The sequence below is a fragment of the Lepisosteus oculatus genome, chromosome 25, assembly GCF_040954835.1.
Source record: "Lepisosteus oculatus isolate fLepOcu1 chromosome 25, fLepOcu1.hap2, whole genome shotgun sequence".
Lineage (NCBI taxonomy): Eukaryota > Metazoa > Chordata > Actinopteri > Semionotiformes > Lepisosteidae > Lepisosteus > Lepisosteus oculatus.
The window spans coordinates 5367550-5381232 of NC_090720.1; the positions used below are offsets into that span (position 1 = coordinate 5367550).

Consider the following 13683-nt stretch of genomic DNA (forward strand, 5'->3'; position numbering starts at 1 on the left):
GATGCAAGATTTAGGTTATTTTCGTTTGTCATTATTGTCATATTTTTCTTTGACTTTCCTTTCTTTCCTTTGCAGCACAACGTTTTTTTTTAATACAGTCACATTAGTTTAAGGGAACTTTGTTAAGATGTTACTGCTTGTTGGGCGGTAGCAATAGTTAAGGTATTGTTAGAAAAAGAAGTGGAGGAAACTACACCCCTGTGTAGTTTTTTCCACACAGCAGATGAATACCCTCTCAAAGCACCTCTGTGGCACAGTGCTCGGCTCATCCGCAAGGACAATTTTCCTTCGGAGTTTTCTTCTGGAACACCAGGCTCAGCAGACAACACAGCAACACAAGCTTATCTAACACCTTGTGTGGAGAGCAGGGAGCAGTGGAGTCTTCATGCCACCGAAGACTCAGAAGAGGGCAACTCCCACAAACACACATGCTATTTCAGGGACTAATTTTATTTATGTTCGATTATGCGCGTTTCAACATGTTTACTGTATGTTCTGAGGCTACTGCAAAAGAGTCGTGGTAGCATCAGCAGCTAGTAAACACTGACTGCAATATTTGCTGTTTGCTTTGCACTGATCATTGTGGTGTGTGCATTCAATTAAACCTGCTTTGCTGTCTCAGAATTGACATCCTTTCACCTTTAGCAAAGGTCTTATTTATTTGCAACTGTCGCTAAACTAAGATAATGCAATGCAACTATCCTAGAAGGGATGAGTATAAGAAAAAAATTGGAGTGCATTTTAATTGGGTCAGGAAATGTGTCCAACATAACAAAAATGCATTGAAAGCCAGTAATTGCGTGTTATAATTGCCTTTAAATACTTCCTCATTTAAAATTGCACCTGGACATTAATGGAATGTTGATATTGTTTTACTGGCAAAACATCTTCATCACATCTGCAGGGCTACAGTACTAAACAGCCTACAGATGCAGCCATTCAAAGTGCGCGGTAAAGACACCGCAGTACAGATACCGCAGGTAAGATGACACGCGATACCGCGGTGCGTGATTGGTTGACCGACAGGGGCACTCGTGGTCCGTTGGTCTGTCGTAGAAAGACTTACTGTACTGTAAACGTCTTTACTGTGCCCGTTGTAGATATTGAATTTTACCACTGAAGGGAAATCTTAGTAGCTGAGCATAAAAAGAATAGGAGCATACTGTAACGCGTGTGAAGGCCATAAACGATATTAATTTTGGAACGTAAACATACAGTATATGGCTGGTCTTGGTACTTTAAAGAAAAAAATACACACCGGTATTCCATTTCTCCCTAAACATTGTAAGCTTCGAAGTCTTTAACTAACGTGAAACCGGAGTCAACAAGCATACTTTTAGAATTTGATTAAAAGGGAATATAATATGGAATCGCGTATCTCAATAATTTAATAACGGTATGATTATATCCGTGTACTGCGGCAGAGCTATGTAGGGCTGTTTCCCCTGCCTGATCATGTGAGCTCTCTTGTAGCCTACTGGTCTAGGTGCGTGACCACCAGCTGGTAGGTTGGGTGTTCGAATCCAGCTGGTACTGGACTTTTCATTTTTATTTATTTATTTTTTAATCGCGTAACATAAACATATTACCGTATGCAAACTGTACTGTATACAGTATGTATATGTATATTTAATGTCTTAACTGTGCCCGTTTAATTGAATTTAAAAAACATATTTAACACGAACATTAAGCTGCTTACATCTTCCGCCTGAGAACAGTCACCCGTTGCTACCCAACGCAGAATGGTGATTGGCTGACACCATCTGACACCCCTCTGATTGGAGAAAAAAGACGTGCTGGTGTGCTATACCAGGAAGAGGATTCTTTCCATTCAAAACGTGTATTTTAAAAGTTTAAGAAGTAAAAACCTTACAGCGTACACAGATTTCTAAACTGATCAGGATCGTTATCTTTGTCTCATGCATAATAATGTTCACCGCTCTGTCCAGCAAATTAATAATAAACTTTATTTTATATAGCTTTTTAAACGAATAAGTAATTAGATTGCTCATAAACCTAATCACTTGCTTTTTCTTTTTATTTAGGCTCAGATTTCAACTATAGATCGTATTATTAATAACCATAATAACAACCAACCAACAAAAACAACCATATAAACATAATACCAACCAAAAACATAGATAACAACCACAATACAAAATCAAATAATCAAACCATTTTACACTCGCAAAGTCATCCAATTATCATAATCCCGCCCCTTATGCAAAACCAAACCTTCCTCCCATCCCAGTTTATCCTGTTTATCATAAACAAAATCCACCTCAATTTTCAACATAAAGCATTACACAAAATCAATACCTCAACACTCCATACTCAACAACGATAATTCACAAACAGTCAGAACATGTAACTACACATTCCCAAACAGACCTACTTTCCATAGCCCCGCCCCTTATGCAAAACCAACATCCCTCCCCTGTTCTCTCTCTCCCCTGGCGGTTGTAATTGTTTTTATTTTCAAATAAATTTTAGCAAAGTCATGTATTTTAAAAATCTTAAGATTTTTCTATTTATGTCTTTATTTAGTGGTTTCATTAGTGACAAAGGCTAAACTTTCTTGGAAAAATGTCTTTTATGTAAACCATGTTTGCTATTAATTCATTCAGGGCTAAAATATGTTCATTGTCTTCTAATGAAAGAAGGGTTCCTTTCGCCGTAGTCGAGAGCCTAGCCTTTAACTAGTAAGTACTGTATTTACTGGGTTTTTGAGGGGGGGGGGTGTCTTTCGCTGGAAATCTCGCCTCCTACTTTGAAAATACCCGTGAAACCGGTTCAATTCGTCACAGCCAGCACTCCTGCAGAGAGTTGGGTTGTACTTGCAGTGTATACAGTACACGCGTTATGCTCTTCGTTAATGTCTGTGAAGTTTTATTTAATCTCTGAGCCATACTGATTCTTCTGGAAGCACACCAGTATTCCACTTTCTCCCTAAACATTTTTAGGATCAGAGTCTTACATGTGGTTATTTCGAAAACGTTTGTACGTGCTCCTTCTTACCATGTTACTGTTTACCGTTACTGACCATATTAAGTTTAAGTGCCTGTGGGCACTTTTACTGTCCGTGGGGGGTGGACCGTCTTTCATTAGAAGGTTAGTCTGTTCTACTTTGAGAATGTAGGGGGGGGGGGGTGGGAAGTGCCCGCGGTCATTTAATTAGTATTAAAATCTTAGTTATCTTTCTAGTTCACAGGTTTGCATGCATAATTTAATTTTGAAAGCCACTGAGACATCAGGTACTACTGTTGTATTTATGAAAAAGAAACAAAACAAAAAACATACTAACAACTGTGCCATCCTACTCCTTAGTTAATACATTTTATTATTCATAAACAGTTAACATTGTTAGCAAAATATTTTGAATTATATTTAACCCTATTTTTTCTTTAGTTTTGTATTTAACTTATTATATGATAGTCAGACTTAATGTATATTAATGTATATTTGAACAATGAAAATATATTTTTACAAGATTTTACATTAAGCACTTAAAATGAATATGGTTAATAATAGTAAACTGTAACATGCTGTAACAAGATCGGTTAAACTTCGAAGAAAATCCTTTCAGAGAAAATGTTTCAGGTGTGAAGAACAAACCTGTTCCCACACACCCTGCCCCCACTACCATTAGAATATACACAAACATTTTAGCATTTCATTCAGAAGACCCTCACACCTGAAGAGTGCTGGCTGTGACGAATTAAACCGGTTTTACAGGTTTCAATCACAGATTGGGACTCAGTAAAGTAACACACAGCGCCAGTGGATTTGATAATACTGTACCTAACCAAAATCCGCAATATGGAAACAGAACCTGTGTAATTGTTGATAGATGATGTACTCGTAACATTTTTTCAAGACGAACTACAACATTTAAAAAATGACTTGTATGTACTTGATATCTCTAATCAATCCACGGGTCCCAGCACAAAACGAAAGTAAAACGCATACCGTTTCGCGCTTCTTATTAGTTGCTCAAAAGTAATTTGACCGTATGAAATGCATAATATAAACCTAGAAACATATACGTGAGCAGTACTTAAGCACTGTAGTATCGGTGTTAAGACATACCTCTCAAATACTGTAAATCAAGTTAAAAATATCTCAAGAACGATTCTGGTCGTAATGAAACCATGTTTCGTGTATGTTTTCTTTTTCATCTTGAAATAACTCATTTCTAAATACCTTTTTCACTGTTAACATCTTGTAGCAACTTTGCGACAAAATATACACTCTGACAGTTCATCCTGCTACCAACATTAAATAAAACAAATCTTAAGATTTCTATATTTATGTCTTTATTTAGTGGTTTCATTCGAAGCTTACAATGTTTAGGGAGAAATGGAATACTGGTGCGTATTTTTTTCTTTAAAGTACCGAGACCAGCCATATACTGTATGTTTATGTTAAGATTTCCCTTCAGTGGTAAAATTAGATATGAATATTCAATACTTAAACGGGCACAGTTAAGATTGTATACAGTACAGTTTGCATACGGTAATATGTTTATGTTACGCGATTAAAAAATAAATAAATAAAACTGGAAGGTCCAGCACCACCATTATGTTTATATGGTTGTTTTTGTTGGTTGGTTGTTATTATGGTTATTAATAATACGATCTATAGTTGAAATCTGAGCCTAAATAAAAAGAAAAAGCAAGTGATTAGGTTTATGAGCAATCTAATTTCTTATTCGTTTAAAACGCTATATAAAATAAAGTTTATTATTAATTTGCTGGACAGAGCGGTGAACATTATTATGCATAAGACAAAGATAACGATCCTGATCAGTTTAGAAATCTGTGTACGCTGTAAGGTTTTTACTTCTTAAACTTTTAAAATACACGTTTTGAATGGAAAGAAATCCTCTTCCTGGTATAGCACACCAGCACGTCTTTTTTCTCCAATCAGAGGGGTGTCAGATGGTGTCAGCCAATCACCATTCTGCGTTGGGTAGCAACGGGTGACTGTTCTCAGGCGGAAGATGTAAGCAGCTTAATGTTCGTGTTAAATATGTTTTTTAAATTCAATTAAACGGGCACAGTTAAGACATTAAATATACATATACATACTGTATACAGTACAGTTTGCATACGGTAATATGTTTATGTTACGCGATTAAAAAATAAATAAATAAAAATGAAAATGAAAAGTCCAGTACCAGCTGGATTCGAACACCCAACCTACCAGCTGGTGGTCACGCACCTAGACCAGTAGGCTACAAGGGAGCTCACATGATCAGGCAGGGGAAACAGCCCTACATAGCTCTGCCGCAGTACACGGATATAATCATACCGTTATTAAATTATTGAGATATGCGATTCCATATTATATTCCCTTTTAATCAAATTCTAAAAGTATGCTTGTTGACTCCGGTTTCACGTTAGTTAAAGACTTCGAAGCTTACAATGTTTAGGGAGAAATGGAATACCGGTGTGTATTTTTCCTTGTGATATTTTAAGCTCTAGTTGAATGATAGGTGTCGCATTTTAAATCATTTTCGTAGCTAGAAATTATGAAACGCCCTGTTAAAAGCAAGGAAGTTTTTATGCCCCGTTGAAGTAAAACAAAATGCCTGACAAAGTATGGCTTGGACAGATTCCAAGTGCTTGTACAAATGTGCTAAAGAAATTATACTTTGAGTATACAGCTTGTCCAAAGTCATCCATTATTAATACTATTAGTAATATCTTCAGTAAAGGCTTTGATGCATAAATATTTCTGATAAAGGTAGGTTGTGTACTTCTGTCCAACTGAGCAATCTTGCTTTCATAATATATACCAACATTTTAATGACTGATGATTAACATGCTGTAATACACAGTTCCAAATTAAAGGCTCAAATGCTGTACATGAGAGGTTAAGCTCCCCCTGGCGGTTTTACAAGGCGACGCCGGATAGTTAGTCACGTGACACACGTGACACACGTGATACCGCGTGATACTGCGTGATACTGTGACACGCCCACCGGGGTATGCCGCGAAATACCTCACCCATTTTGAATGGCTGCATCTGTATAATGAAAGGACCAGTAAAGTTTATGTGAATAAATTATCCGTTTTTTAAAAATAAGACCTTTAATTGAGAAAGAATCCATCTTAAAAATACTGAGATTCTGGCTTTTCTGTCTGAAGATATAAAGAAAAAAATCACAAGAGCCTCGGAATGCCTTTATTAATTGTTCGTTTTATGCCATCAGATTCTTGAAGGACTGAAGTATGTCCTGCCTTAGGATAACAGCATAAAACAGAATTAATAGGAGAGTCATCCTAAAAGGTTTTCTGTCGACACAACCCACCACTTCATTGATTTAACCTCTTGTTTCCCTAGTAACATGATTCTGTCTCCTGAAGTTTGTCACCTAGCAGTAAATAAACAGTGCCACAGAAGGTTCTAAAAATCCTTTTAGATGTTTTTTTTCCCTTTCCTAATATAAAATTTCCCTCAGGCTACTCCATAGCCTGGTATATAGATGTGATACAGGTGCCTAATACTTTGCCCAAATATTGCAGAAACTCACTTCAAGCTTGGTACAGTATGAATGACACAGTGAGGTGTCAAACACTACTGTATGTGCTCAAAGGGAATCTTTTGACAGTAGTGCACATCCTTTCAAGCTTGCATGAATTAGGTTTTGATCGCTGTGCTTAATGCAGTACATCACGCTTTGACTTTTAAAAGGAATGTGTTGTTAAAATAAGCAGCTGTGCACCAGAAAATGACTATGGTACAGATACTAACAATCTTGCTGTTCAGGGTGAGTAACTTGAAGCCATTATGTGGGACATTGTAGTTAAATCCTCCATAATTTGAGTACAAGCCAAAGTAGTTACAATGTTGATATGTAACTCACAGCCAAGCTTTCAGCATGGAGTTCTACAGCATAAGCTGTGTTCCCAGAAAACATCATTATTTTTGAGGAATATTACCTGTGACCTCCTTTGAGCTTATAAAACACAGAACCCTCAAATGTCTTCATCCCACTGCTGCATTGACATAGCATATCTCAACAGTATTTGGAATCACCGAGCACATTTCTGTAACAGCTCACCTGGGCCCCAAACTGTTCGGATTCCCAAATAATAAGTCATAAGGCCTTACCTCCATGTACAAATCCGTGCAGAGTGCAGTCAGATGGTCCGACAAGATGGATCAGGCTGGACTGGCTGAATCCCACAGTATAGGCATCTTAAAAATACACAGTGGGAATTCTACTTACATTTACATATATAAAGATAATTTGGAGATTTCTAAAACATATAGAATCCTCAGTGTTTTTCTAACGCCTGGCTGTGCAGATGCCCTGCCCTGAAAACTACCATAAGAACCCTGCAGAATGTTCCTACCACGTCTCTGAAAGAGGCAAGGATGTAGACTACAGCAGGTTGTAGTATTTATTTAATCTGGGAATTATATTTATTTTTGTTTTGCTTTTTTCAGATATGTGCACACAGCACACAGCAGGAATAGAACATACAAAGTGTCTCACAGGTTGGATGAATGCTGGCAATCAATGGTTTACAGAATCCAGAAAGGAGGAGGTATTTTACTATATATTGAGGGGAGGGATTAAACTGAACAATAAAACCAATGTCACTGTCCTTGAAAATAGGATTCAATATTTTCTGCAGTTGCTTACTTAAACTTTTATTACTAATGGCCTTTGTTCTCCAGCAGAGAATCAATCCCTCTCATGGTTTCTATCGCCTTGAAAACTCAAGACTTATTCTCACCTTTGTTGTAACCTTGCATGGTAAGAAAGAAGGAAAAAAAGAAAAACTTACCTTTTGTTTGCCTGTCTGAGAGGCATAATGAAAAAAAGGAAAAGTCAATAGGCCAGTATAGACAAACTAGATGTATTTTTATCTCAAAAACACGGCGTGCAGAATGAAAAAGTGACTTTTCCCCCACTAAATACTGATGAAGGAATGTATCCAAAGAGCTCGCTGTGTCTGTAGTATTAAGGGTGTTGAATCAAAGGTGAATTGCAGCTAAAAGAAGACTTTCTTTTTTTTTGGTCCAGATTTGAAATGTGAGCAAAAGAGATCCTCATACCAGCTATGGGAGAGAAGAATGGAGTACTGTACATGCTTGTCAGAGCCGTCTGCTGTTTTGGACGCTACAAGTCCCACAGTGCCCCAGAGAGGAGTGAACATCAATGGAAGCGGTCGTCCGACTCTCACTAACAGCACCACAAACTCACATGCACAGTACATGACATGCATCACATGCAAGGCAAACCACCTCTTTCTGAATCAAGCTTAACTCATCCCACCGGAGCCCAAACAATTGTGTGCTGCTGTGTAGAGAATTCTGGAGAGAGACGACTAGAGCTGCAGCCCAAACCTGATACAGGCACTGCTGGGCTAATTTGGTATGTCACAAACAAGAGGCCATTCTAACTCATTGGGCTGCTAGTTGCTATCTGATCTGAGTGGTTGAAAGAAACCAGGGCGTCAGCTTCTACAGCCTGGCCCTGCTGGTCTGTCGACAGGAAGGCGTGTTACCTGGACTGGTCACGGGGGTGATGATATCCCCGTTCCTCTCCTTGGTCTCCATCCTCTCCATCTTCTGGGCTTCATATCTCTTCTTCCCCTCTTCCTCTTCCTCCTGGCTGGTGTACTGAGAAACAATAAAACAGACATGCTCATCACTGCTGTAGGGTATTATAGAAGCCAAGCTAAGGAAAAGCTAATTTGTTCAACACAGCAGTGCACACTTACTGTACATCCAGCCAAAGAGTGGAAATCAGGAGCTCAAGCCTGCCTGCAGAAACTTAAGTACCCACTTGGCCCTCAAAACAACTCCTTCCTTACTTCAGCACTTTTGATCACCATTATTGCAGCCTTTTTTAACTACTTTATTCAAACCTTTGTTTCCTAATGTCCATATTTTTATTGGCACTGTTTTTGCTGATCATAGGCAGTGAAGACTGACAAGCTTTCACTAACGTTAGCGTTCAGTGACTCAACGGCTTCATCGTACATGTCCTGATCTCCTGGGACCTGTTTCTGCTCTGAACATCTGAATTGCTTTCAAGGCGTTTGTCTTGTCAGACCTTAATCTTGCTCCCCGTGTGTATTTTGTCTACATATTTCTCAATTTTATTGTGTGACCTTGTGCACACAGCTTTCACAGTTATGCATTATTGATGAGAGAGCTATCGGAAATCAGTCAACTAGACTTAAAAATGAAATTATATCAGCAGAAGACGGGCAGGCAGACCTTCAATCAGCAAAAATAGGAGCGAATGATCCAGCATGACAAAATGTTGTGCAGGAAAACGTGCAGAGGGCCTAATACTGCCAGCACAGGGGTTGCTGGAAGGAACATTATTCACGGCAACATGTTCTGCAAGCGTGACATCCTTCGCTGTGGCATCTGTAACAGCAGTGTGCCGGCACGCAGTAGGCAGCTCCATCGTTGTGTCCTGGAGTCAGGTTTAACCTTGTTACAGGGAAATGGAGCCCCGGTGAAAAATGCAAAGCAGTGGTACCAGGGAAAACCCAAAAAACCTGCCAGCGTAAAACAAAAATAAGCAGACAAAGGTACTGCAACTCCCACTGACACCTCGCTCTCCGCCTTAAGAGGATTCAGTATTTCTCAACAGCAACATATTGTGTGGGCAGCACCCCTTTCCACCTTTGTCAGAATTCTTCAAGTGGGTGGTGGCTTCCTGCATTGCTTTTGCCTCGCTCTGTTGCGTTAGGCTCCCACTGAGTTAGAGCTGACATATTTTACAGATCCCCTCTCCTGCTTCTCTTAGTGCAGCAGCTCTAGAAGGACACACAAATGCAGTTCAGACATGTTTTGACTGCCTTGTGGGAGAGTAAAATACCAGTGTGACCCTGAACAGACTTGATTTAGAATATCTCATAGCATTTCCTTCCTCTTTAATTAATGAATTTTAATGTGGGATTTTACTACCAGAATGTATACTTCGCCATGATGCTACGTTTGTTTTTTAACAAGGCAGCTTGATGAGCATAATTTATACAGCGGGTGCCCCCAGTAAAAGGCTCTCCTGGTGTGAGGAGCCTGAGCTCTATCATCCAGAGATCAATCAATCATGGGTCATGTCAGTTGCCGGCTTGTGATTGGTGTTTTTCACACAGCAGGTAATGGATGCTTGTCCACAATTGTGATTTCTTTGGTGCCTGCAGCCACACAGTGACATCAGTGAATCACATGACTCACATCCAATCAGAATTAAGACTCACGTCCAATCAGAACTGAGTCTCCCGTATGCTGCTGCAAAGCTTGTAATGTGTCAAATAAAGAGCAGCTTGAGTGGCCGAGCTAGAAGAGCACTTTTCTGCTTCCTTATTCTTGCTGTGTGGGTACAAGGGTCATCACTTGAAAACATCAAAAGAAAACTTTTCAGATCAGAAATCTCAGTTGGCGACTGCAAATGGTGTGGATTAATTTGTAAAAATAAATGATTGCATAGCTTGGCAATGATGAATAAATATATATTTGAAAACTGGGTTACTTGTATTATTATTTCACACACATTGCCTGTTTCTAAATACAGATATCTACCTGCAGTGCTGAGCATGCCAATGAATTGCTCTAACAACCTTAAACTGATGGGAATCCATGCATAATTCACTTGAAAAAAAAAACAACGCAACACATGTCAAAACAAGAGACATCTGTTTTGCTGCAAACCTTGCCATCTAGAATATCAACACGTCCTGCAGCAATCTCTGTGCAGCAAAACAATAATTAGAAGTCTCGTTTCATGTTGCATGCTGATGTATAAAAGCCAGAGATTTCTTTAATTTAACATTTAACTTTTTGGTTTAATGCAACTCTCAAGGTGAAAATGAAATCGTATCATTGCATTTGTTGGAACAAGCATCGCAAAAATACTTTAGTGCATTAGTGAGAGTGAGAATGAGGGTGGATAGCTTCAGTATTGGAAAAAGATTTACTTTAAGTAGCTTATCTGAACATGTAAGCAAACAACTGTATCTAGGTTCCTGATAGAGATGGCAAAAGAATTTGTAAGATATACAAAACTACCTTAATTATGACCTCCCAAACGCCTAAACTCTGCAGTTCTCGATATGATCTGGGTGAGTCTGAATTTCACTTTATCATTTCCCATCTGGTACAATCCACATGCCACTTCCATGAATTTTGGAGACATCAGCTTCCTACAGAACAGCAGAAAGGCATATGGCACTTTGCATTTCCAAACAGAGGCTATCCTGCTCTCCTCCAAAACATCTGGGAATCCCAGAATGCCGCAGTGCAGTTGGCCATGCTGTTGTGTGGAACAAAGATGGACTATAATTTCATTCTGTCTTATACTGTAGCTGGGAGGATGTTAGTACCTAGTGGAGATCAAAGGGTACCTCAATGATAGGCATTAAGGGCTGTAAAGTGCATTGTCAAGCCTTAGACTGAGCATTTATAGCGGTATATTCAATACTACTGTGTATCATTTTCAGCCATTTTTAAAGGCTTTTGGAATACCTTAAAAAATCTAGTGTCATTTATCCAACTCTAAGTCTTGAAAGGCTAAAATTGTTGTCATACCATTTTAGTGTAGTGTAGAAAAGTCCTGTATTAACTCTCCTGATACATATATAATTCTTATTATTTCAGTTAATCAAAGTGAAAGAATTTAAATAACTTAAAATAATTGATCAAACCTTATCAGCTGTTTCAAATCAAATTCTTGACCTCAGGATGCCTGGTGTTTCTTCTAATAATTCACTGTACTGTGCTGTAGAAGAGCCTCCTATTTTATTTGATCTATAACTGCTTTAATGACTAACCAACTTCTTTTGAGTACTCAACTGAAATTGATGATATTTAACATTGATAAATCCTAGAAGGAGTGCTGCATTACTTGACTGATTAAAGCTAATTGTATGCCTCACAGCAGGACATTATAAATAATACTGTTTTTATCAAAGCAGCCCACTTAAGTTTCTGTTTCTGAGTCACATTTTCAGAGAGAAATGTTACTAGAGTCCCTAAAAAGATATCAGACATTACATTCTTATTACACTCACACAATAGCGAGTCCCAGATGCCCTACATTAAAGGAGATTTAAACTGAAACTGCTGCCTCTTAGGAGTGAGAAGAAGCTTAAAAGACTTTAATGATGAAAGCCTAAAACCTTTCTCCTTCACAACTCAGAAAATGATCTTCTGAATGACATTGCTGGACATCAATTGAGAAATATAGTACACAGAAATTACCCTGCTATGCAACCTAGTCTCAGACTTCATTTATTAAATACTGTATATATGTATAACATGCAATTAATATTAATAGGAGTCACCCAGTCCTACTTGTAAGGTAGACACCTTATGCCAAATGGCTGTCACCATTTGTAACTCTCAGAGATGGCTGCGTCAGTACACAGTTACTGTCGTGTCAAGCAGACTGTTGCACAGTGTCACAGTTCTGAGAAACATTCTATGTAAAGTGTACGTTTGTAATTACTTTCAGTTTAGTGATATGTGAAGCATAGCTTTAAGTGTATTTGTCTTCCTTCTATAATGTGAACACAGTTTTTGTATGCAGTGTCTTGAGATGGGATCAATCCTCATGTTTACCCATATGTATTTAGTTTTCATGTTAGATTTATTTAATGAGACCTCCAAAACCATGGATTATTTGCATGTACCATTAGTCACTTGGAACCCAATTTTATAACTGTGAGCTGAGGTTTATTTATGTTTCATACAGCTTCTCTCATCAAGAATTGCTTTTCTTTTTTGGAACATTCAGAGTGAATCAGACATTCAACCTTAAACCAAACCTTTATCTGATAAGAACAACCTTTACCTGTTTTATAAACTTCAAAACTCTGCAAAGGCTCTCTGAAATGCTTTCTGTACCAGCTGGAGATTAGCAACTGTCCCACTTTACCCACTTAATTACTCTGGCCTTTGCAAATATTTCATTTTTATAACATATCAAGACCTTTCCACTTACAGCTTAGAATGCAGACTGGTTAAAAGGCAGACTAGCAAACTGAAACATCTCTACTTCTGTCTACCTACATAGTAAGAGTTAGTTATTGTTCTTTGAGCATAGCAGGTTTGTGTAAGATGTTATTGCACAGAAACTGATTTGAAAGGGAGACTGCTTACCTCTGTAGAAAGCTTGAATAGCTCTGATGGTACAGAAAAACACTCTACTGTTCCAATACATCAAGAACTAATTACAGTCTATTTCATGGGGATTTTTTTAAATTGCAACAGACCAACAACTAATGCTTTTAACTAATAGTCTATTGAATATATAATAACAGGTTTTCTACTTCATGGATTTCTAGTTTTGGATGTTCTTAATTGTGTTTTCTATATACTGTATACAAACACAAAAAAGAAGAAACACCATTCAAGATGTATTTTGTGTGGAGCTCAAATTTGTTTTTTGTTCTGCTTTTAATAATGTATTTTCAAGAAGAATAGAAGAAACCCCAACTTATATCTGTCTTTCAATTGTGGCATGAGAATATGCTTCTCAAAAAGAGGTTTTTAGTCAGTTCATTTCCTTTTGACAAGGAAACTAAATAAAATAATTCAGAATACTGTTGCAGTACCTTGCTGACGTATCATAGGAACGATTAATCACAACTTATTAATATACACACCAGAACCTTTAATAATCTTCATATCACATTTCAGCTCTAA

At 38.0% G+C, this 13683-nt stretch overlaps 1 protein-coding gene across 8 annotated transcripts in view; it reads right to left on the bottom strand.

Annotated features, from left to right (window-relative positions):
- The window catches only part of acot7 (acyl-CoA thioesterase 7), a 98279-nt gene that overhangs the window by 59571 nt on the left and 25025 nt on the right, over positions 1-13683 (bottom strand). For 5 of the 8 annotated variants that reach the window (XM_015336869.2, XM_069183872.1, XM_015336868.2 and 2 more), the window contains exons 5-7: positions 8526-8640; positions 7803-7817; positions 7120-7206 (exon numbers count right to left, since the gene is read on the bottom strand). In XM_015336869.2, coding sequence (XP_015192355.1) covers positions 7120-7206; positions 7803-7817; positions 8526-8640 — 217 coding nt within the window. The remainder of the gene's footprint in view (positions 1-7119; positions 7207-7802; positions 7818-8525; positions 8641-13683) is intronic. The other 3 variants (XM_006641952.3, XM_015336870.2, XM_015336873.2) reach the window with 1 other exon arrangement.